Consider the following 27,739-nt stretch of genomic DNA (forward strand, 5'->3'; position numbering starts at 1 on the left):
GGAGCTGGCAGAAGAAACAGCTTTAGCCTTTTAGGGAGCAGGACTTTGGCTTTCCAGGTGCCATCGGCCAGCAGGAGGAAACCTCGTCAGGCCACGCTAGATGAATATAACCTTTTAATTTTGACAAAAACGAAGTACAAAACCGAGGCCAATTCTCTCTTCTCCCCGTTGGCAGGGATCTCTGCGGCAGTGAGGCAGGACCGGCGGGGCAGGACCGGCTGGCAGCGGGGGTGCGAGGCCGGGGGACAGGGGCTGTCTGGGGACAGGGGCTGTCAGGGGACAGGGGCTGTCGGGGGACAGGGAATGCCCAGGGACAGGGGATGCCCAGGGACAGGGGCTGTCCGGGGACAGGGGCTGTCAGGGGACAGGGGATGCCCGGGGACAGGGGATGTCGGGGGACAGGGGCTGTCAGGGGACAGGGGATGCCCGGGGACAGGGGATGTCGGGGGATAGGGGCTGTCAGGGGACAGGGGATGCCCGGGGACAGGGGATGTCGGGGGATAGGGGCTGTCAGGGGACAGGGGATGCCCGGGGACAGGGGCTATCCAGGGACAGGGGCTGTCTGGGGGGACAGGGGATGTCCGGGGGACAGGGGATGTCGGGGGACAGGGAATGCCCAGGGACAGGGGATGCCCAGGGACAGGGGCTATCCAGGGACAGGGGCTGTCCGGGGACAGGGGCTGTCCGGAGCACGGCGCTGGGGGCTGCGGCCGCTGGCGGGGCGATGGGGCTGGCGGGCGGATGCTCCTCAATAAATACCAATGGATTGGCGGCGGCGCTGGGCCGGGGGGAGCAGAGACGGAGGTCCCGGCTGGGGAGGGCTGGGGGCGGCGGGGCCGTGCCTAGCTGATGATCTGCCGGGGCCGGCCGTAGCTCATCCCCGCCTGTGACGCTCCCTTGTTGGTGCCCATCTGTAGCCCGATGATGTTCTTGCCCTCCTTCAGCTGGCTCTCGGTGAACTCCCGCTTGTGCTCCTGCGCTTTCCTGCGGGGCACAGAGAGAGGCCGTGGGGCACCCGCACCCCGGGCTGCCCATGAGCCCCACCCCGATCCCCAGGAATGCCCCAGCCACCCTCCCTCCCTCCCCAGCTGAAAGTTTGGCATCCCGATTCCATGCGCTCCGGGGCGCTTCCAGGCAGAGGAAAGAGCCAGCTCTGAACAGCCGCAGGATGAAGGAGCCCCCATGCCCAGCTCTGCACTCCCGCACTTACTTCATGAACCAGTTGGGGTCCCCGTGGTAGTTCCCGTCGTTCTTGGTGACTGCCAGGCTCCCCAGGGCCATCAGCGTCCTCTGCACCGCTGCCATGTCCTTGGCTGCCCGGGGAGAGAGGGGCACGGTGAGGACGAGCACAGCAACCCTGGGACCCCCAGCCCCGACTGCCCCCCTCCCGCACCTTCAAACAGGTCCACGGTCTGGAATATGTCTGTCTTGACCACACCGTAGTCCTCGGCCGCCTTCAGGAACTGGGCAATCTGCTCCATCTGCTTGAACACCATGGTGGGCGGCGCGTCGGGGATCTTGACGGGCTTGGAGCCATCAGGGTAGAGGCTGTTCACCAGCCTGCTGAGCACCTGCCACAGAGGGGAGCCTGGGTTTGCTGCACTGCCCTAGGAGCTCCCTGCACTGCCCTCGGAGCTCCCTGCACTGCCCCCGGAGCTCCCTGCACTGCCCCCGGAGCTCCCTGCACTGCCCTCGGAGCTCCCCGTGTTGCCCACCCCCGGGGCCCCACTTACGATGCCGTTCTTCAGCCAGACCTGGAAGCCCAGGCGGCCCCGCTCGGGACGTCCCACGGCGGCCCCGCACTGCGCCACGATCCACTCCACCAGCCGGTCCTCCAGCTCATCATCGTACTTCTTCTCGATCTTGGACTGCACATCCCTGCTCATGCCATAGGCTGGCCCCTTGTTTGCCATGGCTGCGGTGCTGCGAGACCTGCTGGCCGACAGGGACAGTCAGGCTGTGGAGATGCTGTCTCCTATCCAGGGACCCCACAGACACCATTGTGTCATTCCCTGCCACTCTGCTGCAGTGGGGACAAGCCCTTCTGACTCTTCCCTCGCCAGGTAACAGCCCTTCATCTCCATCCAGATCTGTTTGGAGGAAAATTCACCACCGTGACCTCCAAAATCTGCCCAGACAGTCAGTTTGTGTCCTGGCAGAGGTGCCCGATCCCCAGCTCAGACTGTGCACGGGAGCAGCCTCATCCCTGTCCTTTGCCAGCTCCTGGTTGGCACGGATGTCCCCGGTGTGAGCCATGCCAGGACCCAGGTTGTCGGGTGACGTTCAGGCTGGCTGGCCGCAGTCCGGTTTGGTGGCCATGGCACAGCAGGGTGCCAGCGGGGTGGCCTTGGCACGGCAGCTCCGGGAGCCGGGGAGGAGCGCGGGTGAGACGGGAGCAGTGGGAGCCGTGCCCGTGCCCTTGTAAGGACATGCTGCGGGCAGCGATGGCAGGTAGCCGGCTGCAGGCAGGGCCCGAGGGTGCCAGGGAAGATGCCAGGGAAGATGCCAGCAGGGAGAGACCCTGGGAGTGGCAGCCAAGCCTTTGGTGGAGCTGGCATCGCTCCTCCCTGCCCGGCTCCTTGCTTGGCATGGAGCCTCCGGGTGCCTCCGGGAGCCGTGCGGATGTCCCACATTCCCACCCGGCCTCCAGAGGGCTCATCATCACCGCTGGGCACCCTGGCTGCTGCGGGGTGGGCTGACACCTGGCACAGCAGGAGAGGACACCGAGCCCGCTCGCTGCCACCAATGCAGGGGTGCCCCACGAGCCCCGTGATTTATGCGGTGATACCCCACGAGCCCTAGGGGCAGCCTGTGCCCAGACCCCGAGCACTGCTGGGCACATCCAGTGATGCTACAGACGCCACAGGCAACCCCGCTCCGTGTCCCGGCCCGACCTGGCACGGAGGGGTCACACACGGCTCCCTCGGCCACGTGGCATTGCCACCAGCTGTCCCCGAGCCCCCCACCCCGTGCCCATCTCCCGTCCCCGCCCAGCACAGCGCAGAAACGGGCACTGGGGCTGGAGCTGCCCCTCCATCGCTGCCCCGAGCCCCGCACGGCCCCGCCGGCTCCCGCGGGGACCCGCAGCTGCTCAGCCCCGCCGGGAACGCGCTCCCCAGGGGCAGGAGCAGCACAGAGGCCCGGCAGTGACCCCAGCCCGGCCAGGGGAGCCTGACCCTCCTCCGGGGAGCAGCGGTGCTGTCCGAGCAGCGGCATCTCCGTCCCGGAACGATCCCATTCCGTTCCCCCCGGAATCCGCGGCGCGCAGGGAGCAGCAGATCGCAGTCCCGGCAGCGGCTTCGCCATCCCAGCTCCAGGGTCCCCATCCCGGGGAGCAGCATCCCCGTGCCGGGGGCTGGCGTTCCCACCCGGGGGACCCTCCCCGCCGCCCCCCCCGCGGCAGGACTTACAAGCGGCTGCGGACGGAGCGAGGGCGATGCTCGGCGAGGGACCAGCGCACTGCCCCGCGGGGACCCCGACCTTGAGCTAAAAGGCGGCCGGCGGGACGGTGATGTCAGCGGGGCGCGGAGCCCGGCCCCCCCCAAACCCTCCCTCCCGGGGCGCCCGGCCCCGCAGCGCTCCGTGACTCCATCCCAGGCACCATATTTGGGGAAAGACTCCGAAAAGCAGCGACGAAAGCCCGTGCTCGAGCATTCCCCGCGTGCCTCCGCCCCAGCGGGGACGGGGCCAGGGCGGAACCGGGCCGGGGGCTGATGGAGTAAATCCTTTTATAGCCAGGCGGCAGCGCCGAGGGCTCCTGCCCCGACTTCACGGCTGGTTTTCCCGTGCGCTCACCGCCGGGAGCCGGCCCGGCCGCGCAGGGTGTCCCCGCGGGGATGCTGCGGGGGCCGGCAGCGAGGCTGCGGCATCCCGAAGATGCCGGGATTCCCTCTGCCCCGCGGGCACCAGCTGGAAAGGGGCACGCAGCAGCCCTGGCACCGCGCTGCGAGGATGCCACAGAGGGCCCCAGCCCGCAGAGAACTTTGCTGCCCGTGAAGAGGGACCCCCCTGGCATCCCTTACCCACCCGTGGGGCTGCCAGTCCTCCCATGACCCACGGGCCACCCTCATCCTCCCCACACGTGCTCTCTGGGGCAGCATTTCCCAGCCCCTGTGGCATCTCCCCCCTCCCAAAACCCGGCGGTGCCACAGCAGGGCCTGGCTAACACCGGGTGGCCGTCGCCCCGTGGGACCCCTGGCAGGCAGCAGCAGGCACGGGCAAAGTGCAGACACTTTAATGCGAGTCCCTTCCCAGCAGATCCACGCGTGGGGAGCGCGGCACCTCGATGGGGAGCGGCCACGGGGGCCCCCTGCGGCCACCCCCCTCCCGGGACGCTGGAGGAGACACGGGTGGGGCCTCTCCGGCCACTGCCCCCACCGTGCTGGCCCCACACACCCCCCACCTCCCACCCACTCGACTCAGGCACTGAAGAGAGACCCACACCCACGTGCTCAGGGGGCCACGGGGCTGCTGGCACGGCACTCGCCCCAATCCCCCCACTGTGCCCAGGGGCACACGGACACAGAGCAGCAGCAGCACCTTTTCCAGTGTCACTTGCCACCGAGGACGGATGCTCCGGTGGCCCCCCAGCCCCATTTTTGGCTGTGACGGGTCCAGGGATGGGCACAAAGTGCCTGGAAGGACCCGGCTGATGGGGAGGAGGCAAACCAGGACCCCCGGGCTGTGTGGGGAGGGGGACGGAGTGGCTGGCAGGAACTGCAGCGCAGACATCCCTCCCCAGGGGTGGGTCCCCCTCCCGGGGCTGCAGCCGGGTGTTTGGCACAGTCCCAGGGCAGCAGGTGGCTGCAGGCTCCTAGAAGACGTAGATCTTGTCCCGCTGGACACAGTCCAGGTCATCATCCAGCGTCAGCAGCACCTGTGGAGCGAGGGGAGTGAGGGGAGCAGAGCACCGGGGGCTGGGGAACCGGGGACAGCGGCTGCTGTGCCGGTGGAACCAGCCCCTACCAGGAAGGAGCCGAACATGGCGATGGAGGAGAGGAAATGCCAGATGTCGTGGTCGTCGAAGAAGTCGAGCAGGATGCAGTCACGGTTGTGCTCCCGGGATTCAGCTGGCGTTTTCTGCCGGGCACAGCGCCAGCGTCACTGCCTGCCCATGGCCACCCTGCCCACCCTGCTGCCTGTGCCACCCTCCTGCTCACCTGCCAGGTGCTGAGCCCCTGGAAGAAGAAGAAGAGGGCAAAGCCCCAGACCACGGAGGTGCTGATGATGCAGAGCAGCGGGATGAGCTTGATGCGCTCGCCACTGCGGAGCTGTGGGAGAGGCTGGGGTCACTCTGTGGGCAGCAGCTGGCAGCAGTGCCCATCCCTGCCCTGCCCTGCCCTCCCTGCTGGGCTCATGGGGGCCCAGGGCTCGACTCCCACCTTCATGATAATGTAGAAGGCGAAGTAGAGGAGGAGGTTGCAGATGCCGATGGCCAGCAGGTAGGAAGCAAAATCATTGGGGCGGACAATGAGGCCGTAGGCAGCGCTGGGGAGGCAGGAACAGGCAGTGGGGTCAGCCTGGGGGTCCCCCTGCCATGCCCGCTGTCCCCAAAGCATGTCTGCAGCCCCCAGGAGATCAGGCAGCACGTGGGGACTCCGGGGTGCCACAGCTGCAGAGGGACCTGTTGTGATGGGCTGACAGCTGCCATGAGCTGCCTGTCCTCGGCCCAGCCCCACGGAGGGACAGCAGTGCCGCAGGAGCGGGGTGGGGGCAGCAGCAGGGCTGGGGAGAAGCAGGGTGGGGTCTGGCACATGCCCAGCTCTGCACTCACAGTGACCAGTTGATGATGTTCCCCATGACCAGGAGCACCATTCGGTCCTGCAGAAGAGGAGGGGCTGTGAGGGGCTGCAGGCAGCTGATCTGGGGGGCTGCCAGGGAGGGTCTCCACAGAGCCAGGGGTCCCGGTGCCAGCACTCACCACATACATGGGCCCGCTGCACTGCCGGACGCAGTCCGTGTACAGCACGTGCAGGATCCTGCGCAGGATGCCCGAGTCTGTGGGGAGAGGGGAGGTGACACCACGGGGCCACCACATTGTCCCCACCCACCCAGCTCACGGAGCCCCCCCTCACCCAGCTTCCAGCGCCCCATGTAGTACAGCTGGGTGCTCAGCAGCAGCGTGGCCACGATGTGGATGACGGAGAAGACGATCCAGAAAGCCGTGTTCCCCTTCCCAAACACCTGCAGGGAGAGCAGGGTCGGGCAGTGGGTGTGGGGACAACCAGCCCCCCTCCCTCGGTGCCCACCGTACTCACCACGCCCACCACGGAGAAGAAGATGACGAGGGCCAGGCAGGCGTAGGCGCTGTAGGCGCTGGCGTTGATGTCCGGGTGACGCTTCTGGTAGAGCTTGAGCATGCAGAGCCCCGCGATCATGTACATGAAGGAGGTGTCTGGGGGGGCACAGCGGTGAGAGGGCTGTGGGTGGCCCCAGTGCGGGTGGGGGGAGCCCGGGGGGGCACTCACCGAACTGGAAGTTGGTGTAGTTGGGGCAGACGTGGTAGCAGGCGCTGAGCAGCCCCTCCATCATGAGGGCGGTGCCCATGGCGTAGAAGAGCCCAAAGTGCTTGGGGATGCCACACTCCTGAGGGACAGAGGAGAGGGAGGGAGGGAAAGTGGGGGGGTCCCGGGGGGCTGAGCCCTGCCCGGCAGCCCGAGCCCCCCCAGACAGCCCCATCCCTCACCAGGGCGTGGGCGTCGTTGCGCAGGAGCGCGCGGTTGTAGTTGATCTCGCGCTGCAGGATGATCAGCAGGAAGAGCAGACCCAGCAGGACGTAGCCCAGGTTGCTGAGGATGTTGTTGAAGGCGCTGCGAGGGGCCAGTCCCACTGTGGGTGCTGTGGAACCCCCTCCCTCCCCGGGGTCCTGCTGCAGCCCAGCCCTGAGCACAGGGGACCCCCGGGCACCCTCCACCGTCCCCTCAACCCACCTGAGGTTCCCCAGGGGGTGGGCGCACAAGAAGTTGTAGTAGCAGATGTCCTGGTTGCCAGTGACGTTCACCACCTGTGGGCACGAGCAGGGTGAGGGACAGAGGGGGCTCCCAGGGATGTCCCCATCATGCTGGGGAGCACATTTTGGGACTACAGACCCCGGAGCTCCCAGGAACCCCTCACTGCTGCCCTGGCCACACTCACCGTCTGGTAGGTGATGACGAGCTGGATGACGGGGAGGGCGTAGAAGACAGCGATGGTGGCGATGTTCCTGGGAGAGGGTGGGGCTGTCAGGGGGTCCCTGCTGTGCGCCCCAGGCTGGGACACTGCTTGGTGCCCCCTCCCCACTGCCTCCCACTCACCAGAAATAAATCTGGTACTTCTTCCGCAGCACCCGCTTGTCCTTGCGCGCCAGGTCGGCCACGCACAGGTATTGCTGGAAGGAGAGGGGGGTCAGGGCCTTGCCTGGCCGGCAGGGAGCAGCTGGCAGGGCTGGGAGGGGACACGCACCTTGGTGCGGATGACATTCTTGTCGTAGTCGATGTCGGCCAGCGTGTCGTAGTCATCCTCCTCGACAGAGCTGAGCGAGTCCAGGCGCGGCCGGCTGGCCACGTTCTCCAGTGACCGCTCCCCTGCGGCCGAGCCGGGGCCATCAGCAGAGCCCCTGGGCCAGCCCACCTCGGTGCCCACCCCACAGAACCCCAATCACCCCCAATTAACCACTGGGCTGCCTCCCTGCCAACTCACACTGGGGACAGGCTTCAGCTCCCTACAGCCCTGCCCTGGGGACAGGTGCTGGCTGTGCCCACGCGGGCAAGCATTGCCTGTTCCCCAGGGCTCTGCCAGCTGGGGAACACCGAGGGCCAGGTGGACAATGTCACCCTCAGGTGCTGCCCTTGCTCTGAGGGAGGAGAGCGGAGGTTCTGTGCCCTGGGCACAGCCTGGGGCTGGGCAGATTTTGCCCTGATTGGCCCGACCCTGCCCGGTACCAGCATCTACCCATGGCAATGCTCAGCGGCCTCGTCGGGGCGGAGGGCGTGCGCCGCTTGAACTGCTCCTGCCCTTCAAAGGAAAGCCAGAGTTACTGAAGCAGAGCTCCCTGAGGTGTGCCACTGCTGGAGACCCCACTGGGGGCTGCACCAAGGGGCCGGCAGCCCCAGGATCCTTCCCAGAGATGGAGGGGGCAGAGCCAGGATGCCACCGGGCAGGAGGCTCCGCAGGGCTGCGGCCACACCAGCGGCCCAATAACTCACCCACATAACTGTAGGAGACTTCTGCTGAGCCCAGGCTGTCTGTGATGCCCTCGGTGCTGCTGGAGGAACCATTCCCTGCAAGGACAAGGACAGGCAAAGGGTGGGCACAGCCCACAGCAGGGGGTGAGGGACAGGGGACAGTGTGTGGCACTGACCGAAGGAGCCGTAGCCGTAGCTGTCGTAGGGGCCGTGGTTCAGGAAGGAGCTGGGGATGCTGCGGGAGTGACCTGTGCGACAGGAGGGTCCCTGTCACCCTCAGTGGCACCCCTGTCCCAGGGCTGCATGGCCATTGGGCACAAAGCAGCTCCCACCACCCCTGCCCTGGCACTGGGCAAGCTCAGAGCCAAGGACAGAGCTGGCACCTACCCAGGAGCGATGCTGGGAGTCCCCGGAAAGCCACGAGAAGAAAGAGATAGACCTGGTGAGATGCAAAGCCCCAGCACAGCCCAGCCAGCCCCACAGCAGAGAAGTCTGGGACCTCCTTGTCCCCCCGACACTGGGATTTATCCCCAGGAACTCAGGGGGATACTCCCGCAGAGGCAGAGGCTTTGCCACAGGCTCAAAGAGGGCAGAATAACGAGGAATTCCCCAGGCAGACCCCTCCACGGTGCTGACTGCTGCCTCCAGCCCTCACCTGTGTCCAGGCTGGGTGAATCCATGGCTGCCAGGAGCCCCTTCTTCTTGTGCTGCCTGCCGAAGGAAGCAGCTGTCAGCCCGTCTGTGCCCCTGCTGGGGCGAGGGGACACAGCCCCAGGGCCCCCACCAGGACTGTGCCCATGGGCTCAGCACCCAGAGCTGCTGACACCCGGGCACTCACCGGCAGCTCTCCCAGCAGGCGATGAGCAGCGTGAGGATGTAGAAGGAGAGGAAGATGCCGAGGCAGAAGAGAACACTGCGCACGTAGGCCTCAGCTGTAGAGCCAGGACAGGCCCTCAGCAGGGGTGGCACCACGGGGGACCTGCTGTGGGTCCCCACAGAGCCCAGCACCCCCAGCACCCCAGCCCCTGCCAGACTCACAGGTTATGGCAGGTGACACCATCACCTCCAGTGTCTTCTGCCGGTTGTGCTGATCCACGGGCTCATCTGGAAGAAGGCAGGGACAGGGCTCAGCTCTCTGCCCTGTCCCCACACACAGCCCACGGTGGCAGCCCCACTACAGACCTGGAGAGGCATTCTTGGAGAGGGGATAATAGGGCAGAGCCCCCCCGCACGCCTCGTCCTCTGTCTTCACCACCACCACCACATAGAAGCTATGGCTGGGGAAATCCTTCTTCTGCAGCAAGAGACGGGGGTCAGCAGAGCCCAGCAGGGGATCTCCCATGCCAGAGGTTATCCCAGGGATATCCTTTGTGGGCTCTGGTAGCCAGCGGTGCTTGGTAGCACCAGGCAGGGAGCGGGAGCAGCTCAGCCCCACGGCACAGCCCCACGGCACAGCCCTGTGCCCACCTGCACCGTGATGGCCGCCTTCTTCGTCATGGTCTGGTACATCCCGATGAAGGCCACGTTGTTGTCCAGGTCATAGACGGGGCACTGCGGGGGCAGAGGGGCCGTCAGCCCCGCCGGGCACCACGGGTCACCCAGAGAGGAGAGCCGCTGCCCAGACCTACCAGGATGTCCTGGATGGAGATGACGGAGCAGGGGAAGGCCATGGCTGAGGTCACCTTCACGATCACCGAATCCACTTCCTCGGGGAACTCGTACTTGAAGTACTGTGGGGAGAAAGGGCCCGTTGCTGCCACGGTGGGCACGCTCCCCTCCTGGGTGCAGAGCTCTCCCGTGCCACGCCGTGCTAGCTGCCCTCACCTGTGGCTGGGCGGCCGTGGCATTGAAGCTGAACCTTTCGTTGGTCCTGCAGAGAGCACAGGAAAGGTGATGGGTGGTGAGGGGAGCCCACAGCCCCCGCAGCCCCACAGGCAGCAGGCAGGGAAGGGGACAAGGGCGCGGGGCTCCCCTCACCGCAGCACAAAGTTCTCCACGCGGGTCACCCGCAGCTGGTAGGAAGTGTTGAGGGAGAGCGTGGAGACATCCACGTAAAAGTGCTGGGTCTCCACCTCGGCCTTGGTCTGCGGCTGGCAGAGCGTGCGGCTCACCTCCTGGTACGCGTATTTCCGCTGGTACCTGGGCAGGGAGAGCCGTGTGTGCCCGCCCGACCCCTGCACGGGACATCCCAGCCCGGGGAACTCCAGCCCGGGGAACCCCTGCCCGTCCCGCCGCTACTCACAAGCCCCGGAGGATGAGCGGCACCTGGAAGGAGACCACCGCCTCCTTCTGCCTCACCACGAAGAGCACGGGCTGGTCCTTGTGGTCCGAGAGGACATTGACGGACACCCGCACGCCCTCGGTCTGCGGGGACAGGGCCAGGTGAGGTGTTGGCCGGGCAGGTCGGGCTCGAAGCGGAGGCTGGACTTTGCTCGGCCGCCGTGGCAGAGGCTCCGTGCCCCGCACAGCCCGCACCGCCCGCACCCCTGCGGACACTCAGCCCGCGGGGGACGTGGCGGGGTGACCACCCCGGCTCACCCTGTTCCTCCGGACGCTGTGGTTGAAGGCGTAGATGTTGAGCAGGTTGGCGTCCACCCAGTCGATGTAGGTGGTGTTGAACTGCGCTTCCTTCTCCTGCACCTTGCGGTCGCCGTGGGGCAGGGGCTGGGGCCGGACGGGCGGCGGGGACAGCAGTGTCCCGGCCAGCAGCGCCCAGGCCAGCACGGCGCCCGACATCCCGCCAGCATCCCCGGCCAAGGTCCGCGGGGCGGGACGGCACGGACGGGACGGGAAGGGACGGGTCGGGACGGACGGGGCGCTCAGCCGGGGCGCGCCCGGGCGCGCTGCCCCATGGCCGGGCCGCTGCGGTACCGGGGGCGGTGCGGGCGCTGCTGGCGGGGCGCGGAGCCGCTCCCGGTGCCGCTCCCGGTCCCGGTTCCTTCTCCCCTTCCCGTTCCGCACCGCGGTAAACACGGACCGGCGGTGACGTCAGGCCCGTCGCACGCTGAGTGCCCGGCCGGGGAAGTGACGCGGCGGGCGGGGCGGGGGGACCGGCCCGAGCACCGGGGAGACCGGCCCCGGGCACCGGGGGGACCGGCCCGAGCACCGGGGACTGACCCGAGCACCGGGGGGACCGGCCCGAGCACCGGGGACTGACCCGAGCACCGGGGGGACCGGCCCGAGCACCGGGGACTGACCCGAGCACCGGGGGGACCGGCCCCGAGCACCGGGGACTGACCCGAGCACCGGGGACCGGCCCGAGCACCGGGGACTGACCCGAGCACCGGGGGGACCGGCCCCGAGCACCGGGGAGACCGGCCCCGGGCACCGGGGACTGACCCGAGCACCGGGGGGACCGGCCCCGGGCACCGGGGGGACCGGCCCGAGCACCGGGGAGACCGGCCCGAGCACCGGGGGGACCGGTCCGAGCACCGGGGACTGACCCGAGCACCGGGGGACTGACCCGAGCACCGGGGGGACCGGCCCGAGCACCGGGGACTGACCCGAGCACCGGGGGGACCGCCCCGAGCACCGGGTACCGGCCCGGCCATGGGGCAGCGCGCCCCGGCTGAGCGCCCCGTGGGGAAGCCCGGCTGCGTAGGGAAGCACACGCACAGGGATGCTCTGTCCTACAGGGGTGCCCCTGTCCCGTATAAGACCCCATAAGGGAGCCCTGCTCCATATGGGCGCCATAGGGGAAGCCCTGGTCTACAGGGGAGCCGCATGCCCATGTAGGACCCCGGCTCCAAAGGGGAGTCCCTGCTCCATCCGGGATCCTGTACAGGAAACCCAGTTCCCTGTGGAACCTCACAGATGCTCTGGTCTACAGGGAAGATCTGCCCTATACAGAACGCTGTGGGGGAGCCTTGTCCAGTATAGCACCCCACAGGGTCTTAGGTCACCCCACATGGACGCCCTGCCCCAACAGGGAAGCCCTGGTGCCGTGCAGCACTGCAGACACCCACCCAAACCCCTTGCCCAGCCTGCCCGCCCCCGAAGCCCATGAGGACATGGAAGAATCCCGTCAGGGAAGGAAGGGGTGGGTCTGCCCCATCCCTTTCTCCTGCTGCTCTCTGGATTCCCACCGGGGTTCCTGCAGCCTCTCCGGTTTGTTGCACCCTTCACCACCAGAGATGGAATAAATAATTCAAACCAGCTTGGGAGTTTTCCCATGCTTGGGGGAAGTGGGAGTGATGCCACACTGCATTTTTGGTGTGTCTCCCAAAACACCCCCCCCATCCCAGCTGTTGCCAAGCCTCCTGCTTCCAGCTCTGTGGCCTTTATATCACGTTTTATTTGTCTGCAATTGGGGGTTTTGATTTAAAATCCCCTCTGAAGGGGCCCAGCCCCGTGTGTCACCTCACTCAGAGCCACTTTCCCAGGCTGGCTCTGACATCCAGGACCGCTGCCGCCGGTTTCCTGCTCTGCTCCACGGGACAAACGCCACGACACAAGGCACTGCTGCTATTGTGCACTTTATTTCTCCGGGCCCTCCTGTCCCCGAGGATCCCACAGTTTGGACATTCTGCCCATTGTTTCCAGGTGCAGGTGGTGGCGCTGGCGGCAGATGGGACAACCCCAGGGACAGACATGCGGGAAGAGAAGCAGAATTCCGGCCGACTCCTCGGCTCTGATGGAACTCGAGTCGCCTCTTGCAGGAAGGCTGTGAGCGGGATTGCGTGGGGATGTGCATTCCCTGCTTGTTCCAGGGCCATTAGAGAGAAATCACTCGGGAATCGAATACAAGCCGATGTCCTGTTGAGGGCCAAAACAAACCAGTCCCCTTCACCTGCAGCACCGTGCTCACAGGTTTGGGTGCAGCACCCAGATCTGCACGGGGAAAGGAGGAAAACCAGACAAAACCAGCCCCAAATGGAGTGGGGAAAAGCAGGAATTAAACGAGGAGCAAGGATCTGGCTGAGCACAACTCCCAGAGCTGGAGAGGACCCGCAGTGGGAGGTTTGGCAGCACCTGCCCGGCCCCATGGAGACCTCCAGGAGTGACCGAGACAGGGCAGGAGACATCTGGGCACACACACACACACACAGGCTGCGACACGGTGGGTGAAACATTGACATTTATATCGAAATATGCACTAACAGTGACTTCTACCAGCCGATGCATTTTTGCCAAAGCAGAATCACAATGGTTGTGTCCCGGGGAAGGCTCGGGGCAGTGGGTGGGCAGTGAGGGGAGGTGTGGGGGCCTCCCCGCTCCTGCCTCACCCTCCCCCGGCACCTCACAAGACTCTGTCATTTCACATCTTTTGTTTGTTTTCCTCTCTGCTGCATAAACACAAAACTGGACACGCTCACTCAGAGGAGGCCACAGCTCCAGCCCAGCCCCGTCCCGAGGGACATCCAGAGCCGGAATTGAAGTTTTCTCACAGGAGGCACTCGGATTTCAGCACTGGGTGAGCAGGAGGCAGAACCTCTCTTGCCCACGACACCTCTCAGGTGAGCAGGGCAGTTTCCTGCCAGGCAGCAACAAGCAGAGCCAAGAGCACTGAACCAGCACAGAGCGTGGCACCTCAGCAAGCCAAGCCTAAGCAGAGCCAGCAGAGCCTCCCCGGTGACGCCGGAGCCTGCCAAATTCCCCGGGCCACTCGGCACCCTGCCCACGGGGCTGGCTCACAGAGCGAAGCTGGAGCTTTACTGCAGAGCACATTCCTGGTTAGCGTCTCTTCAGCCAAATGCAGCAGCAGCAGCAGGGAGGGAAGGAAGCAGGGATGCAGAGATTAAACTAGCACACGGCCTTTTCTTGTAAGCCTGGAGATGGAAAGCTGTCAGGGAGCAAAAATGGGTTTTATCCCAGCTCCCTGAGGGGGCTAGAGATGGGATAAGCCCTTCCCCAGGAACTTTCCACTGCACTGTACTTTTTAAGATTTGATTTTCCACTTGCCCTTCCCTAATATTTCCAGCCAGAAGCTTATGGGAGGGTGAGCAGTGTTCCCTCAAAGCCTGCCCTGCAAGGCCATGGAGCTCCAGGGAGCAGCACCCCTGGTCTGGATCATGGGGGTAGGATGTGATCCCTCCTCTCCCATGGCACTCTGCAACTCCCTGCATCTGATCCTGGCCAGGGGAACGCTTCACCTTTCCTTCATCTGTGTGTAGATCACATATACTGGAAACAAAACACACACTATGCATGCAATCCAGGCAGGAATCCTGCTATGATCAAATCTACAGGAGGAGGGGGATGAGGTGGGACGTTAGGGGATTCCTCAACGCTAGGTCAGAGTTACACACCAGCCCTTGGCTACAGCAAAGGGCAGACAGACTATGTACAGTACCTATGGCCTTCAGCAAAGCCACCTGACACCTGAACACCCCTCCCTTGGAGCACGGAGTGAAGCTCTCTGTTCCTCCCAGGTTTACCTGCCTGGAATCCTGCGGGAAGCAAAAACCCAGTGTGGAATCACTGAGCTTCAGCTCCAGCAGGTAAGGCAGGGAGGAACAGACTTGGTTTAAAATAGGTTATTTTCAAGTTATCAATTCATCTAGGGCTCTGCCTCTCGGGTCCAAACCATTTATTTCTGGAAGAGAAGCTCTCAGTTTTAAATGAAAAGTTGTTTCACTACAACCAGCCCTCTGAACTACAAACCAAACCAAAACCCCACTGAGCCACAGCCCTTTAGGAGGGCACCTGCCCCTCTGGTTCCCTTGCTAGAGGTGAGGAGCAGTGTCCAGGGCAGAAGAATCTAGATCTTAACTTCACTTTTTACTCTAAGAGGCTGTAGTTGCTCAAATAAAATGTTTATACAAGTAAACCAGTAGTGATAAGGAAATATACACCTCGAAATCTGTAAAGCTTCAGAGTGATTTAGGCCTTGCAGCCAGGGGCTCTTCATGTGGGTTTGCTTTAGAAAAAAAGGATGTAACAGTCGTATGTAATAAAAAAATAGAAAAAAAACCTGCAAAGAGCCCGGGCACCTCAGAGGCATGTCTGTCAGTTCCAGAGGAGAGAGGAAGTGACTGCCAATTACTGGATCATTAAAATCCTACACTGAGCAACTGCTAAAAGCCAGCAACATCACAGGCAGCAGGAGCAGGGGCCAGCAGCAGCACCCAAATGGGAGCATTCCCAGGACAGCTGTGTGGGAGGAAGGGAAGTGCCCCTGGGAGAGCTGCGTGGGAGGGAAGGTGCCCCTGCTAGCAGGACTGGGGAAACGAGCACGAGACAAGCACTGGGGAGTGTTACACGAGTTCAGGTAACTGTTTGCTTCTTTAAATTTCTGAATTCCAGTTTCGACCTGCTTCAGAAAGGAGTGAGAAAGCAACATGTGTCATTTAACCCCCCCTGGGTAAAACAAACAAACAACAAACAAACAAACAAAAAAAAACCCCAAACAAAAAACCCAAAACCGCCTAAAAGGTGGAACCGAGTTTGGAAAAATGCATCTGTTCTGGCTTTTGCAAGTGGAATGTGATTCTTGTTCCCAGGCAAATACACAGAGCACGATGGCTGCAGCCAGGAACGGTGAGCCAGGAGCGGGCTGTCAGACAGGCTACAAGGGGTCTAGGACAACCACAGGGCAACAAGACATGAGAGGGGCACAGAGTGACAGTCCTGTTCTCGTTTTAAATGAGGAATGGTTTAAAAGTAAAACTCTTCTTCAGCTAATTTCCTCCTGCAATAAAACCAACCCAGCTGGCCCTCGTATGTACAAGACCAGTTAAACATGAGCCTTCCCCCTCAAAACACTAGGTACGGACATCCGGTATCATTCTACAATGGAAAGTGCTTTAAGAAAGAAGGATTCTGTAGTGCCAGTGACAGAACTGATCTGATGGGCTGGATGATGCTCTCCACGCTGACAGCAGCGACTCAGGCCAGGGCAGCTCGTTTCTCCTCGGGGGTCTCCTCCAGCAGCTGCATGATCAGTTCGTGGAGGGGCTTGCAGACCTTGGCGTAGCCCCCGCCCGTCAGGTGCAGGAAGTCGAACATGTCGTGGTAGGAGATGGTGCCATCCGAGTGCACGAAGCCCACGTCCACGTCCAGCAGCTGCACGTTGGGCAGTTTGGGGAGCGAGGCTTTCAGCAGATGGTTCACCTTGGCGTTCTTCTGCCGCAGCGGGTTTGGCTTCTCTCCACGAGGTAGCAGGCCCTGGCACGAGGGAGCAGAAAAGAGCTTTGTGTGACACTGATGGCATCAGGAGCCCTGCTTTCCCTTCCAATTTGGGCTGCCTGTCAAGATTTAGGATGTCTGTGACAAGAGGAACTATCCCTTGAATCACAATTTGTCCATTCAGGCCTAATGTGAAATGCAAGTGAAGGAGCCAGATGAGCTACAAGCACTGACTGGCAGAGAAACTGCTTTCTTTTGTTTTTCAAATGCATCAGCTTGTGCTCTTTCCATCTGCTTTCAGCTCCTCAGCAAGACAGGCAGCAGCTTCCTTAGGACAAGGAAGCCAGCTAGGATTCCCAATGCCAGCTGGAATTTGGGCACCTATTTTCCCCTCACAGGACCTCAGCAACATTAGTAAGTGGGATAGTCCCTGGAGCGAGTCCACCCAGCTCTGGAAGGGCTAAAGGAGGGCTCCTGCAGAGCCAAGCCAGCGAGGGGAGGCACAAAGCAGAGGGCAGATGAAGGGACAGCCCTCCCAGCACCGCCCAGTGACTCCCAGTAAGGCAGAGGCACAGCCCAGGGAGCAGGGACGTACCAGCACAATCACTTTGGCCTGTGGCTGCTGGGTGTTTATCAGGCGCACGATGGCCTCGATTCCCCCTGCGACTTCTTCTGCTGTGTTTTCATGGTTATTTGTTCCAACCCAAACAACAATGACCTGCAAGGAGAGAAAAATGTTTGCAGCTTTTCCAGAGAGACTGTAACAGGGCTGATGGCCCTGAAATCCCTTCATAAACATCATCTGTGGACAGAGAGTTGCAGGGAGAGTCAGGCTTAAGAGTTCAGCCCCGGGGCTGGCACTGCCCACTGCCCTCAGGGAAGGCACTTGTGCCAGGCCTGCAGCTGCAGGTGACCTTCACTGCCCACCTGGATACCCTCACTAACCCTGCAGCTCATACCTTGGGTTTAATGTTCTCCAGTTCACCGTTCTTCAGTCTCCATAGAACGTGTCCCGTGGTGTCTCCACCAATCCCAAAATTCAGTGCATGGAGCGGTGAGAAGAGCTCTCGCCATATCTGCAAGCAGAAACCAATGAAAAACACCCTGGCTGTGCAGCAGAGACACCACAGCCTGTCCTCAAGGTCACTGAGAGCAGCCAGGAGCCCTCCTCTGAAAACTCGCTCCACAAAGGGCATTTACACAAGGCCTGAGGTTTTATTTGGAGTCAGAAGGGATGGAGCTGCTGAGGTTCAAGCTCTCAGACCTGGCACAAAGGAAGGAAAGATCTCTGGAGCAGTGATTTGCTGAACTCATCAGAGCCCCAGAGTGCTGATCTGTTGCAGACCATGGTGTCCCTAAGCACAGGGCCTTTGAAGAAGTAATCTGTGACCTGATTAAATCCTTCTCGTCCCTAGGTAACAAAACTAGAACAAAGGGAAGCAGCTCTTGCAGAACACAGCTGCTCAGCTGCCACCACAGCAGAAGAGAACTCTTCTTTCCCTCAATAATTTTAGGGAAGAACCAGTGGACCAATGCCTCTGGCACCCTGAATTCTACAGGGCTAACTGTGCTCTGGCCATGCCACAGGGAATTCAACGGCCCTCAGGAGGCTGCAATCCGAAACGTGTGCCAAAATGCAGGCACTTGTTCGGGCCTCAGAGAGGGAGGCAAAAGCAGCCAGGTAAAGCAGTGTCCAGGCACTGGGGAGTTCAGGAAGCAGGGCAGGAACGCCCCAGGAGACGGCAGGAAAAATGGGAACAGTGGAAATCGTCAGTGTTACACGTGACCAGCCAGCACTGGGTTTGAGAGAGATGCTCCAATTGCTCTAATCCATCCCTCCCTCCCGTTATCCCTACCTCATACTGCTGGAGCAACTGCACCATGGAGTCCCCCACGAAGAGCACGTCGGGCTCCTTGTCTTTGCAGTCCAGGACAAACCGATTGTGCTGTCAGAGAGAGCAGCAAGGTGAGCTCCAGGTGACAACTGCTCCTGGGCATCCATCCCTGCTGCAGGACAGGGACAGCTGCCCAACCTGTTCCCCCTGCTGCCATGGCCTCCAGCGCCCCTGCCTGCATTAACCCCTGAGCTGCTCACAACCCCACAACCCCGTGAGGATCCCTCCTCAGCTGCCAGCTCCAGGCTGTTGTGACCTCAGGGTCCTGGGCAGCACTGGCCCAAATCCCCCCCAGTAACAAGGATCCACCTGCCAGCCTTACCTGTGACATCCACCTGTCATCCCCCTGAATGTCCTCGGCGGCGTGTGGGACCGCTGCCGGGTTGGAGTCCCCCATGCCCATCCTGTTCCTGTGGAAAGAACAGTTCACACCCGCGGCTTCCAGCAGCTCCCACCGCGGCAGGGCTGGGCAGGGGCTGCTGGAATCCACTGCACCTCAACTCCTGCCCGTTCCTGGCTGAGAACAACACCACAGCTGCTGCTCCATGCCACAGTGACTCTGCAGCAGGCACTCCCCTGGGGCCAGGCACCGACGGACATCCCGGCACAGCTCTGAGGATGCTCTGCAGCCCCACACCTGAGCCACACGGGGCTTTAATAACTCAGCAACCAGCACTGAGATTCCGAGGATAAGTCCCTCTTAGCGCCCAGAGATCCAGCTTACAGCTGCTGAGCTCCACGCTCCAGGTGGATAATCTGGCTTCGGGAGCAGCGCATCGTGGTGGGATTGATCCCAGAACCGTTACAAATTGGGAGGGATCTGGAAATCATCCAGTACAAGCCCCTTGGCAAGGAGGGGTCCCCTGGAGCAAGTGACACAGGAATGCATCCAGGTGGGTCTGGAGTGTGTCCAGAGAGGGAGATCCCATCATCTCCCTGGGCAGCTGTTCCAGTGCTCTGCCACCCTTCCTGGAAAGAGGAGGGTTCCCCACGCTGAAGCACAATTTTTATTTTCGTGTATGGGCACGGCTGCTTGTCCTGCTGCTGAGCATCACTAAAAACAGTCTGGACGCATCCTCTGACACTCCCTGGAGATATTTGTATGGATCGATGGATTCCTTTCTCCAGACTGACCAGGCCCAAGCTCCCAGCTCTCTCCATCAGAAAGATGCTCCAGCCCTCCATCATCTTTGCAGATCCCGAGGGATCTACAGCGGGAAGAGCAGCGGGATGATGCTTCCCGCGGCCGCCGCCTGCAGCCCGGTGGGCGCGCACCGCACCCGGAGCCCATCGCGGCGGGCTGGGCTGAGCAGGGCGGCTTCCCCCCGCGCCCCCCTCCCCTTCTTCCTCCCGCTGCCTCCGCGCCGGCGTCCCCGGGCTGCGCGGGCCGGCCCCGCGGTCCCCCCGCACTCACGGCTGCGGCTCCTTCCCCCGCGACTCCATGGCGGGCGCGTCCCCTCCGCTCGGCCCCGCGCCTGCGCCGCTTCCGCTTCCGCTTCCCCGCGCGCGCCCCGGCCGCCGCTTCCGCCCCGCGCCCGCGGAAGTCCCGTCTCCCGCCGTGACGTCACTGCACATCTCCCGTGACGTCATGCTGCCCCGAGTGGAAGCGCGCGCCGGGTGGGGGGGTGATGTCACGAGGAATCCTTTTCGTGTTCACCCTAAAACCACCGCACCTCCCGCCCCTCGCCGTGATGTCATTCTACCACCCCGCCGTCATTCTGCCCCCAAGATGAGGCGTGACCTGCATGTGGGGGGTGTCCCCGCAAGGAGTGACGTCACAAGAACAGTTACCCCCAAAAGCGGATCAGCTCCCTGCCGCCGGGGGGACCCCAGATGGGGCGGTATCACCACGACATCATTCATCTATCCCCATTGGGGAGTGACGTCACACTCATCTCCCAAACCTCACTGGTTTGTCCCCAAAACCCCAGCACCAACCGCCCTCCACCGTGACGTCATTCTCCCGCCCTGTGACGTCATTCTCCTCCCGAGGCGAGCTGTGAACCGAGGTGTATGCGGGCGGGAGGGGGCGCTCCCGCCTGCGTGACGTCACGAATTTCCCGTTTCCCGCGGGTTTCTCCCCAAATCCGCAGCGCCTCCCTTTCCCCGCTCCGCCGCGCGGGGGCGCCCGCCGCGGTGCGCGCGCCGTGACGCGCGCGGTGACGTCAGAGCGCCTCCCCCGTCGCCATGGCAGCCGCCCGCCCCCCGGCGCCCCCCCGCGGATGAGCTCACGCGGTGCCGCAGCCCCGCGGGGGGGTTCGCTCCGCGCGACAAGATGGCGGCGGCGGCTGCGGCGGGAGGAGGCGGCGGAGCGGGGGCTCCCCCCGCGGCCCCCCGGCTCTCCCCGGCCCCGCCGCCCCCGCGGCCCCCCGGGCCCGCCCGCATCGGCTACTACGAGATCGAGCGCACCATCGGCAAGGGCAACTTCGCCGTGGTGAAGCTCGCCACGCACCTGGTGACCCGCGCCAAGGTGAGTCCCCCGCGGGGGTCGCGGCGCTGCCCCGGTTAGCGGGGAGGGAGCGGGGAGCGGCCCCGAGCCCCCCCGGCCCCGAGCGGGCGCTGCCGGGGAGCGGGGCCGCTGTCACGGGTGACACGGGTGTCCCCGCGGGTCCCGTGGCACCGGGATAACCGGGAGGTGGAGCGGGGGGATGCTCCCGCGGTACCCGGGGATGCTCCCGGCGTGCCGGGGGAGACACGGAGGGCGAGCGGGGCACAGGTCGTTTCTTACCGAAGCGGTGAGAAGCGATCGTGGCCGAGTCCTCAGGGCCGTGGGAAAGCGCCGGGAATAGCGCGAGGAAGGGCCTCCCCAGGGAGCGGCGAATGCAGGTGGATCCAGGTGAGCCCCGGACACACGGCACGGGATCCGGCTGGCTCCGGGCACGGGCGAGCCCCGGAGCACGGCAGGAGATCCGCGAGGAGCGGCACGGTCGCTGCTGCACTCCCGGTGGTGCCCGTGACACCGAGCTCCCGGAGAGCCCGATTCTGCATGAGCAGAGCTCCGGCGGGCTCTGGGGAGCTGCGGCAGGAGCGGGGCTGCCATGGGCAGGCAGCAGACAGGCCTGAACCAAAGCCCTGCGCCTGCCCTGCTCTTGGCTCCGTGCTGGCTCCTTGGAAGCGCTGCAGAGGGAGGATGGTGTTGGCTGGGCTTGTCCCTCTGTCACTGCCTGGGCTTATTCCTCTGCCAATTCCTGGGGCTGTCCCTCTGTCACTTTCAGGGATTGTCCCTCTGTCAATTCCTGGGGCTGTCCCTCTGTCACTTTCAGGGATTGTCCCTCTGTCAATTCCTGGGGTTGTCCCTCTGTCACTTTCAGGGATTGTCCCTCTGTCAATTCCTGGGGTTGTCCCTCTGTCAGTTCCTGGGGTTGTCCCTCTGTCACTTTCAGGAGCAACATTGTTTTGAAACAGGAGGAGAAATCCACCATCACCTTGGTTTGTTGGAGCTCTGGCTCTTTGCCCGGTTAATAAAGTGAAATTAATTTCAGGGGCTATTTAAACATCGGTTATGACACCTCCTGGACAGTTCTTTTCAGAGCTGGGCTGTATTTGCCTGCCCTGACGGCTGTTTTGTGTCTGCAAGTGCTCAGTGCCACAATTTAACCTGCACTTGAGGTGTTCTGTGCTGCTGTTCTCCCCATGATAAGCCTGAACCCTGCTGAGAGAAACACGGTCATGGGTTCGGGTGCTTTGAGAGCAGGAGACTGACCCCTCTGAGTGGAGATTGCTCCTGGAAAAGGAGGGATCTAGCTCCACGTTCTTTCCTGTTCCTGTTTCCAGACTCCCTCCTTGGGTCAAGGTTTCTTCTCAGTGTTGCTGACTCTGAAGTTTGCAAAATACCAAAGCAGAGACCATCTTTCGTGCGGGGTTAGTTGATTTTGTCCGAAGAATGGCAGAATACGCACATAAATTTTGCCTGGAAATTGTGTTCCACGTTTACAGGGCCAAGGCTGGATTTTGAACGTTGGCTTTGGGTGATGGAAGGGGATACTAAGCTTGGAAAGCTTTGCTTTATAGCAGTGTACACTCATTCCTGCTGGCCTGGAGTGACCAAGGGTGGCTTGTGGACTCCAGGAAGCGGCTTTCTGGTGGGATAGTGACATGCTGGGGGCTCTGGAGCAGCAGGTTTGACCTGCAGCACATTCCCTGCATGGAGGAGATCCAGTCCCTGTCCCTCTGAACTCTGGGGGCTCCCCAAGCCTGGGGAAATACCTGTGCTGGAACAACTGCCATCTGTTCAGCTGAGCTGGGATAGCTTGGAGCTGAAACTTGACCTGGAAGCTTTCTCAACTCCGAGGTCAGGTTTCCTTTCAAATCCCAGCCTCTGGAGAGGAGTGGGAGTGAATGGATTGGATTCTGCTTGCAGACCCTGAGCGCTGCGGGTTCAGTACTTTTCCTTCGCTGACAGAAAGTTGCTGTTGGCTCTGGGAGAGGAATGGGGAAGGAGAAAGGAACTGCTCAGTTCAGGCTCTGGGGCTCATGAGGTTAGAGGAGAGGTGTTGATGTAAATGCATTGGAAAGGGCAAATCCTTATGGGGAAACGATTTTGACTGGCAGCAGAAATACAAAATAATGCTACTGCGAGCTTGTCTTCATCACAGTTGCACTTTTAACACTTCGACTTAATGGAAACAACTTGGAAGCGAGTAAAACCTTGGCAAAATGATCCCATTTAGGGATCTGAAAGAATTCTTTGATCACGAAACGCAAGCGCAGCCCAGTTGCTGCCTGCGCTGGCAGCCCCTTCCTGAGGTGATCCTGCTCTCCCAGTAGTAGCTGCGTAAGAGAACCGGGCAGTTCAAATATAGCCACCAAATCCCTGCACAAACTTGACCCCATGTCACATTCTCTTAGAGAAAAGCGGGTTTGCTCGTCACAGCCCCTCCTTGGGAACTGCGCTCCTCCACCGTCTCAGACGGAATTCCATTGTGAGTGTCTGTGTGAGCTTGGAAATAGATGTACCCCATGATTTGGGGCCTTTTCCAGAAGGTGAAATTAGTGATGGTGTGGGCTGGTGTCCATTGCTGAGCCTGGAATTAGAGGTGGTCTGTGGATGAGCGTTGGATCCTGTTTTCCTTTCCAACGGACATTTACCAGGTCAAGTGGACTTTGACATGACAGCTCGAGATAACAGCCGGAGCATTTCTGGCTTGTGTCCCTTTTTCCCTAAAAAGAGAAGTGGAGGGTGCCTGTGTGATCTTAAAGGACTGGGATTTTCCTGGCCCTTGGAAAGTTGAGCACTGCATTTATTTAGAGAGAGGAGCAGAGCACCCAGCCCTGCTGGGCTGGCACGTTCTGCTGACACCAAACATTGCAGTTTACATAGAACTGCATTTCAGGAGCTGAATGTGGGTCAGCAGTGCTGGGGACACTGAGGAAGGGGAATGTTAATCATCCCAAAGGGCAGGAGGCCTGTATTCATAATTGTCTCTGCTGGAGCCGATGGAATAGAAGGGAACAGTCGGCAATTTCCGTATTAACCAAGGCAGCAATTTACATTCAGTCCCTGCCCATGCAAAGTTGGGCTCTTTTGCTCTGTCAGAGCTGCTCTGATGGCTGGGCAGGAGCTGGAGCCAATGCCCTGACCAGGATGAATGGGACACCTGGGGGATATCTTGCTGCATCCCTCCTTCTGTCCACCTTCCTTTTTGTCTCTTCTCATCTTTTACAGGAAACCCTTGTTTCTGTGCTAAAAATCTTGAGAGTGACCTCCTGAATGAATTGTTTTCCACGGAATTTCCATTTATAAATCATCCAAGTGACTTCATTAGAATTCCAGCTCTGCTCAGGCGGTGGGGTTGTTTTTAATGCCACATTTTTTCACAAGGTCTGGTCAGGGAATGTTCATGAGTGTGCCAAGGAGCACATACCTTATGTTCCTGTACCCTTTGGATGTTGTGTTTGAGCCTTCAGGAACTGGTGGGGGTGAGGAGGACAGAGAGGGATGCTGGGCACTGCTGAGAGCTCTCTGCTGTCCTGGTTCCATCCCTTCCATCAGCTCCATGGACAGCTGGAGCACGGAGCAGTGCGTACCTGCCGTGGCTGCGCTGCTTCATGGAGTGTTTCACTGGGAGATGGGAGTCACTTCCACATCCATCTTTCTCTTGAGGTGGAATTGACAGTCCTGGGAGAACACAGCTCCTTCCCAAGTGCAGTGATCTTCCTGCTGTGCTGCCTTAGCTTCTTGCAGGCTGGTTGTCAACTTAGGTTTGAGTTAAATTTCGGCAATATCTGGATGGGCAAGGCTCGGAGCAAGTTTCACTGGCTGTCTGTCGTGAGATCCTGTTGAAGGGGTACCTGGAGTGTGTTACTGGATAGTAACCCAAACCATGATGCTTTAATCCTTGGCAGAACACAGCCCTTTGACCAGCACAAGCACAACTGCAGGCTAGAATTGAGCTGATTTTTTTCTAGGTTTTTAAGGAGCTAAGCCTTTTCTGGAGAATGGGAGGCAGCTCTGCCCTCATTGGGAGAGGACATTCCCTTCCCTGGGAGAACAGGCTTAGTTTCTGTGGTTTGTCTTTGGGCGAGCTGGAGTCATCAGTGGAACACATTTTTCACCAGAGTTCTTGGAGATGGGCACTGTGGCTCTGGAAACCAGGATGAAAAGCGGGCTGGCAGACTTTGTGGAGAGTTGGGCTTTGCTCTGGGAGCGCTCAGGCTTGGTTTGGTACACTCTGGTCTCTGAGGACTTGCCTGGATTTCTCTCCTCAGATGCAAAGCGCTCTCAGCCCAGAGGGTGGAAAGGTCTTGGTGCTGCTGTGTCCTGCTCCTGCCGTGGTGAGGCACGTGGCTCTGGGCTGACTGAGGGCTGCTCCCTGCAGCCAGCGTGCCCGTGTGATGAGCCCCTGACTCATCGGCCTCGTGTCAGATGGGATTGTTCAATACCGGCGCCGCACGTTTTGTAATGACCCACGCCTGCTCACCTTTCCTCAGTCGTTTTCTTTTGCACTGTTTGGTGGTGCTGCACCTGTCCTGCTCTTGTTTCTCCTGGCCATGAGGAAAGCTGATGGCTGTGGATGGCTAATTCCTCAGGCAGCGTTATCCTACTGCTCACTGGGTCTTTGTTCTCCTTGCTTGTGTGCTGCAAGAGAGTTGTATTTTAGTTCTCATTTGGTGGAGAGATTTAGCAAAAGCCTAAAAGCTAGAAATGAACTTTGGCTAAGCAGAGTTGCCACGGTGGGGATAAGAGGGAATATTTTCTAAAACCTCAGAGAGCCATTGCCTGTATCAACTGTGGGCTGAAGTACTGACATTTTATGTTTCATTACAATGTTTTTCTTGCTTTGCTATAGCAAATAACATTTGATTACCAAGCTGTTAATGCCAGAGCGTGGTTGAATCGGAGAGCAGGCTGCTAACAGGTAGAAACAGGAGAGCCAGCTGTCAGTAGGCAGGGTGAGCTAGGGGTCCTGTGGCATGTCCTGAGCCTTTCTGGGCAGGAAGAATATTCTAAGAGAGCCAGGATAATTAATACCTGCTTCTCAGCTGTGTGCCTCTTAGCTTATTTCAGGGGTGAGGTGAGTAGAACTTCTATACCTCTTCAACCTGGCTGCTTCCCACCTCCTGTCTGGAGTCCCTTTCTCCGAATATTTGCTGTAGCAGAGCTTTGGGGCAATCAACACCTGATGAACGAGGTGGTGGCACCTTTGGGCAGGTACAGAGGCTGCCCCTGAGAGGAAAAGCCACTGACAGGAGAAGGAAGGGCTGTGACAGACAGGGATGGGTGTCTCTTTTCCAGGAGGGTCTCACAGAGGTTTGGTGAATGCTGCAGGGGCCTAATGAGGGTTTGTAGAAGCTGTCTCCTCATTTGTGTTTGAGGGAGGAATTACGTGAGAGGGAAATAAGGAAATGGCACTGTGTTGCTGGGAGACTGGGCTCCTTGGGTATTAGACATTTTCACGGAGGAGCAGCTGTAAGCTCCTTTTTCCCACGTCCTGTCTCTGGGTCCTGTATCAGCCCTGTGCAGTGGCTGAACAGGGCACTGCCCTTCTTGTCCTCCCCAAGATGATTGCATAACAACTCTGTGCTTTTACCCATGAAAGTAACGCTTTGGGAAGTTGCTCCTGCATTGCCAGCAGAGTAGAATTCACAATTTGTGGTGGAAGTTCTCCCTGGCTGAAAAGATTCTCATGAGAGTTGTGACTTCCCTGTGTGACCATGGTGGGTTTCGTGCTCTGCACACCACCAGCAAGATGTTGCATTTAGCTGAACCTGCACGAACAAAGGTTGAACTGGCTTGGAGCTTGCACAGGTTTAAAGAGAGCAATTTGGAGATTCTCTAGTTAAGCCATTGTATTCGTTTAATGCATTCAGGGCCTTTCTGCTGATCCCAGGCCAGGGGTTTAATATGCTGTGTTAACACTTAAATGAAGAAACCACTGAAGGCTGATTCATTGTTAGTCATTATGTGTCTTTTTCTAGTAATTCTGACCCCAAGTCTCTCTAGTTGAGGCTAAACCTCGCCCTCTCTGCTAAATGGCCATCAAAAGGGTTCCATGAAAAGGGAATTATGTGGCTTCAGCCAAGTTTCAAAGTAGTCGAATCATGCTATCCCACACAAACAAACTCCCACAGCCAGTGGAACTGACACGTTGAGCTCAAAAATAGCCCAGCGTGTGTGGGGGGAGCCGAGCTGAGCTCTGCTCTGCACATCAGAGGATGGGCAGGAGATCCTGGGACAGCACAGCAGCAGAACTGGATCTCACTGGAGCCTGGTGGACATGGCTGGGTGTTATCTTGGAGCATTGGTCCTCTCAGAGCGTGTGGTCTGATCCCAGAGAAATGCTGCTGATGCTTCTGGTTTATTCTCTGCATCCAGTGTTGGGGACAATTTCCAGCTGGGGCAGCTGCAGCTCGGAAGAACTGTAGGAAGGAGCTGGTCCTTGTGCAGTGCAGGTGTGGGAGTGACTCCAGCATCCCTCTGTGCAAGATGTGGAACTTCTTGAGGTGGGGAGATGGGCTTGGGCCAGCACTTTGTAGCTGTAACTCAGTGGCAAGAGTGCAGATGCTCTTTTTGGAAGTGCTTTGGCCATGGAAGGTTTGAAATGAAGGTGTAAATGTGAGTATTGGCTCGTGCCCCTCAGCTGCAGCGTGTGCAGGAGTGGCTGCCTGTGCAGCCGGGTTTGTGACGGCTGTCAGAGGCGAATGCAGCGCTGGGAAACCTCCCCGTGGGATTTGGGAGCTGCGGTTCCTGAGAACCTGTCTGAAGGAGCGGGTGAGCGAGGTGGGGACGCAGATGCTGAGAGCAGACGTGCTCTGGCACGGTGCAGGGCGCAGCAGCCGTGCTTTGCCTGGCCTGGGATGGCAGCGCTGGGGTCGGTGTGTCCGGAGGGTGACTGAGCGCTGCCCGCAGCAGGTCAGCTGAGCCACGGAGACAAACCGGCCGTGTCTTCCCAGGGACTGGAGTGGGAGCTCAGCAGCTTCCCAAACACTGCCTTGGCTGCCTGACTGGGGCCTGCTGCAGGAGTGACCTGGTGTGCTGAGCTGCTGCCTTGGTTTGCAGCTGGCTGGAGGGGCTGGCCCGAGCTCTTGTGCAATGCAGGAGATGGCTGCTCCCGACAGCCCAGCTGGGTGTTGCCACTGGAGTTCGGGATCTCCTCCACGTTTGCCACTCTCCTG

The 27,739-nt window shown here is 60.7% G+C and overlaps 4 protein-coding genes across 12 annotated transcripts in view; 1 reads left to right on the forward strand and 3 right to left on the reverse strand.

The window, feature by feature from the left end:
- Window positions 1–97: 97 nt before the first annotated feature.
- Window positions 98–3,541, reverse strand: TAGLN (transgelin). Of its 2 annotated transcripts, none has more exons than XM_058857241.1 (5): window positions 3,411–3,541; window positions 1,734–1,932; window positions 1,394–1,571; window positions 1,211–1,313; window positions 98–984 (listed from the first exon to the last, which is right to left on the reverse strand). In XM_058857241.1, the coding sequence occupies exons 2-5, from the start codon at window positions 1,911–1,913 to the stop codon at window positions 843–845; spliced, it is 603 nt and encodes a 200-aa protein (XP_058713224.1). In that variant the 5' UTR covers window positions 1,914–1,932; window positions 3,411–3,541; the 3' UTR covers window positions 98–842. The 2 variants fall into 2 exon arrangements, with proteins under 2 accessions (XP_058713224.1, XP_058713226.1); XM_058857243.1 differs by having other exon boundaries at window positions 1,734–1,935; window positions 3,411–3,537.
- Window positions 3,542–4,218: 677 nt separating this feature from the next.
- SIDT2 (SID1 transmembrane family member 2) lies at window positions 4,219–11,163 on the reverse strand. 4 transcript variants are annotated; one of them, XM_058857237.1, is made up of 28 exons: window positions 10,701–11,163; window positions 10,405–10,526; window positions 10,140–10,301; window positions 9,987–10,032; window positions 9,791–9,892; window positions 9,630–9,713; window positions 9,345–9,456; window positions 9,201–9,266; window positions 9,001–9,094; window positions 8,818–8,873; window positions 8,550–8,561; window positions 8,339–8,410; window positions 8,184–8,258; window positions 7,930–7,992; window positions 7,441–7,562; window positions 7,293–7,366; window positions 7,135–7,201; window positions 6,930–7,003; window positions 6,686–6,809; window positions 6,468–6,585; window positions 6,258–6,394; window positions 6,075–6,183; window positions 5,921–5,997; window positions 5,774–5,820; window positions 5,382–5,487; window positions 5,160–5,270; window positions 4,966–5,079; window positions 4,219–4,876 (listed from the first exon to the last, which is right to left on the reverse strand). In XM_058857237.1, the coding sequence occupies exons 1-28, from the start codon at window positions 10,896–10,898 to the stop codon at window positions 4,814–4,816; spliced, it is 2,607 nt and encodes an 868-aa protein (XP_058713220.1). In that variant the 5' UTR covers window positions 10,899–11,163; the 3' UTR covers window positions 4,219–4,813. The 4 variants fall into 4 exon arrangements, with proteins under 4 accessions (XP_058713220.1, XP_058713221.1, XP_058713222.1 ...); XM_058857238.1 differs by lacking the exon at window positions 8,550–8,561; XM_058857239.1 differs by lacking the exon at window positions 7,930–7,992 and having other exon boundaries at window positions 10,701–11,162.
- A 1,458-nt stretch (window positions 11,164–12,621) lies between these two features.
- On the reverse strand, window positions 12,622–19,689 carry PAFAH1B2 (platelet activating factor acetylhydrolase 1b catalytic subunit 2). The gene is made up of 6 exons (XM_058857013.1): window positions 19,539–19,689; window positions 18,447–18,534; window positions 18,086–18,175; window positions 17,189–17,305; window positions 16,825–16,947; window positions 12,622–16,268 (listed from the first exon to the last, which is right to left on the reverse strand). Exons 1-6 carry the CDS (start codon window positions 19,565–19,567, stop codon window positions 15,990–15,992), a joined length of 726 nt encoding a protein of 241 aa, XP_058712996.1. The 5' UTR covers window positions 19,568–19,689; the 3' UTR covers window positions 12,622–15,989.
- Window positions 19,690–20,450: 761 nt separating this feature from the next.
- SIK3 (SIK family kinase 3) overlaps window positions 20,451–27,739 on the forward strand; it is a 66,459-nt gene continuing 59,170 nt past the window's right edge. For 3 of the 5 annotated variants that reach the window (XM_058857003.1, XM_058857004.1, XM_058857006.1), the window contains exon 1: window positions 20,452–20,594. The gene's annotated coding sequence lies outside the window, so the exon portion shown is untranslated. Of the gene's footprint in view, window positions 20,595–27,739 lie in introns of all 5 variants that reach the window. The other 2 variants (XM_058857005.1, XM_058857007.1) reach the window with 1 other exon arrangement.

This window comes from Poecile atricapillus, chromosome 25 (assembly GCF_030490865.1).
Source record: "Poecile atricapillus isolate bPoeAtr1 chromosome 25, bPoeAtr1.hap1, whole genome shotgun sequence".
NCBI classification, from domain to species: Eukaryota; Metazoa; Chordata; class Aves; order Passeriformes; family Paridae; genus Poecile; species Poecile atricapillus.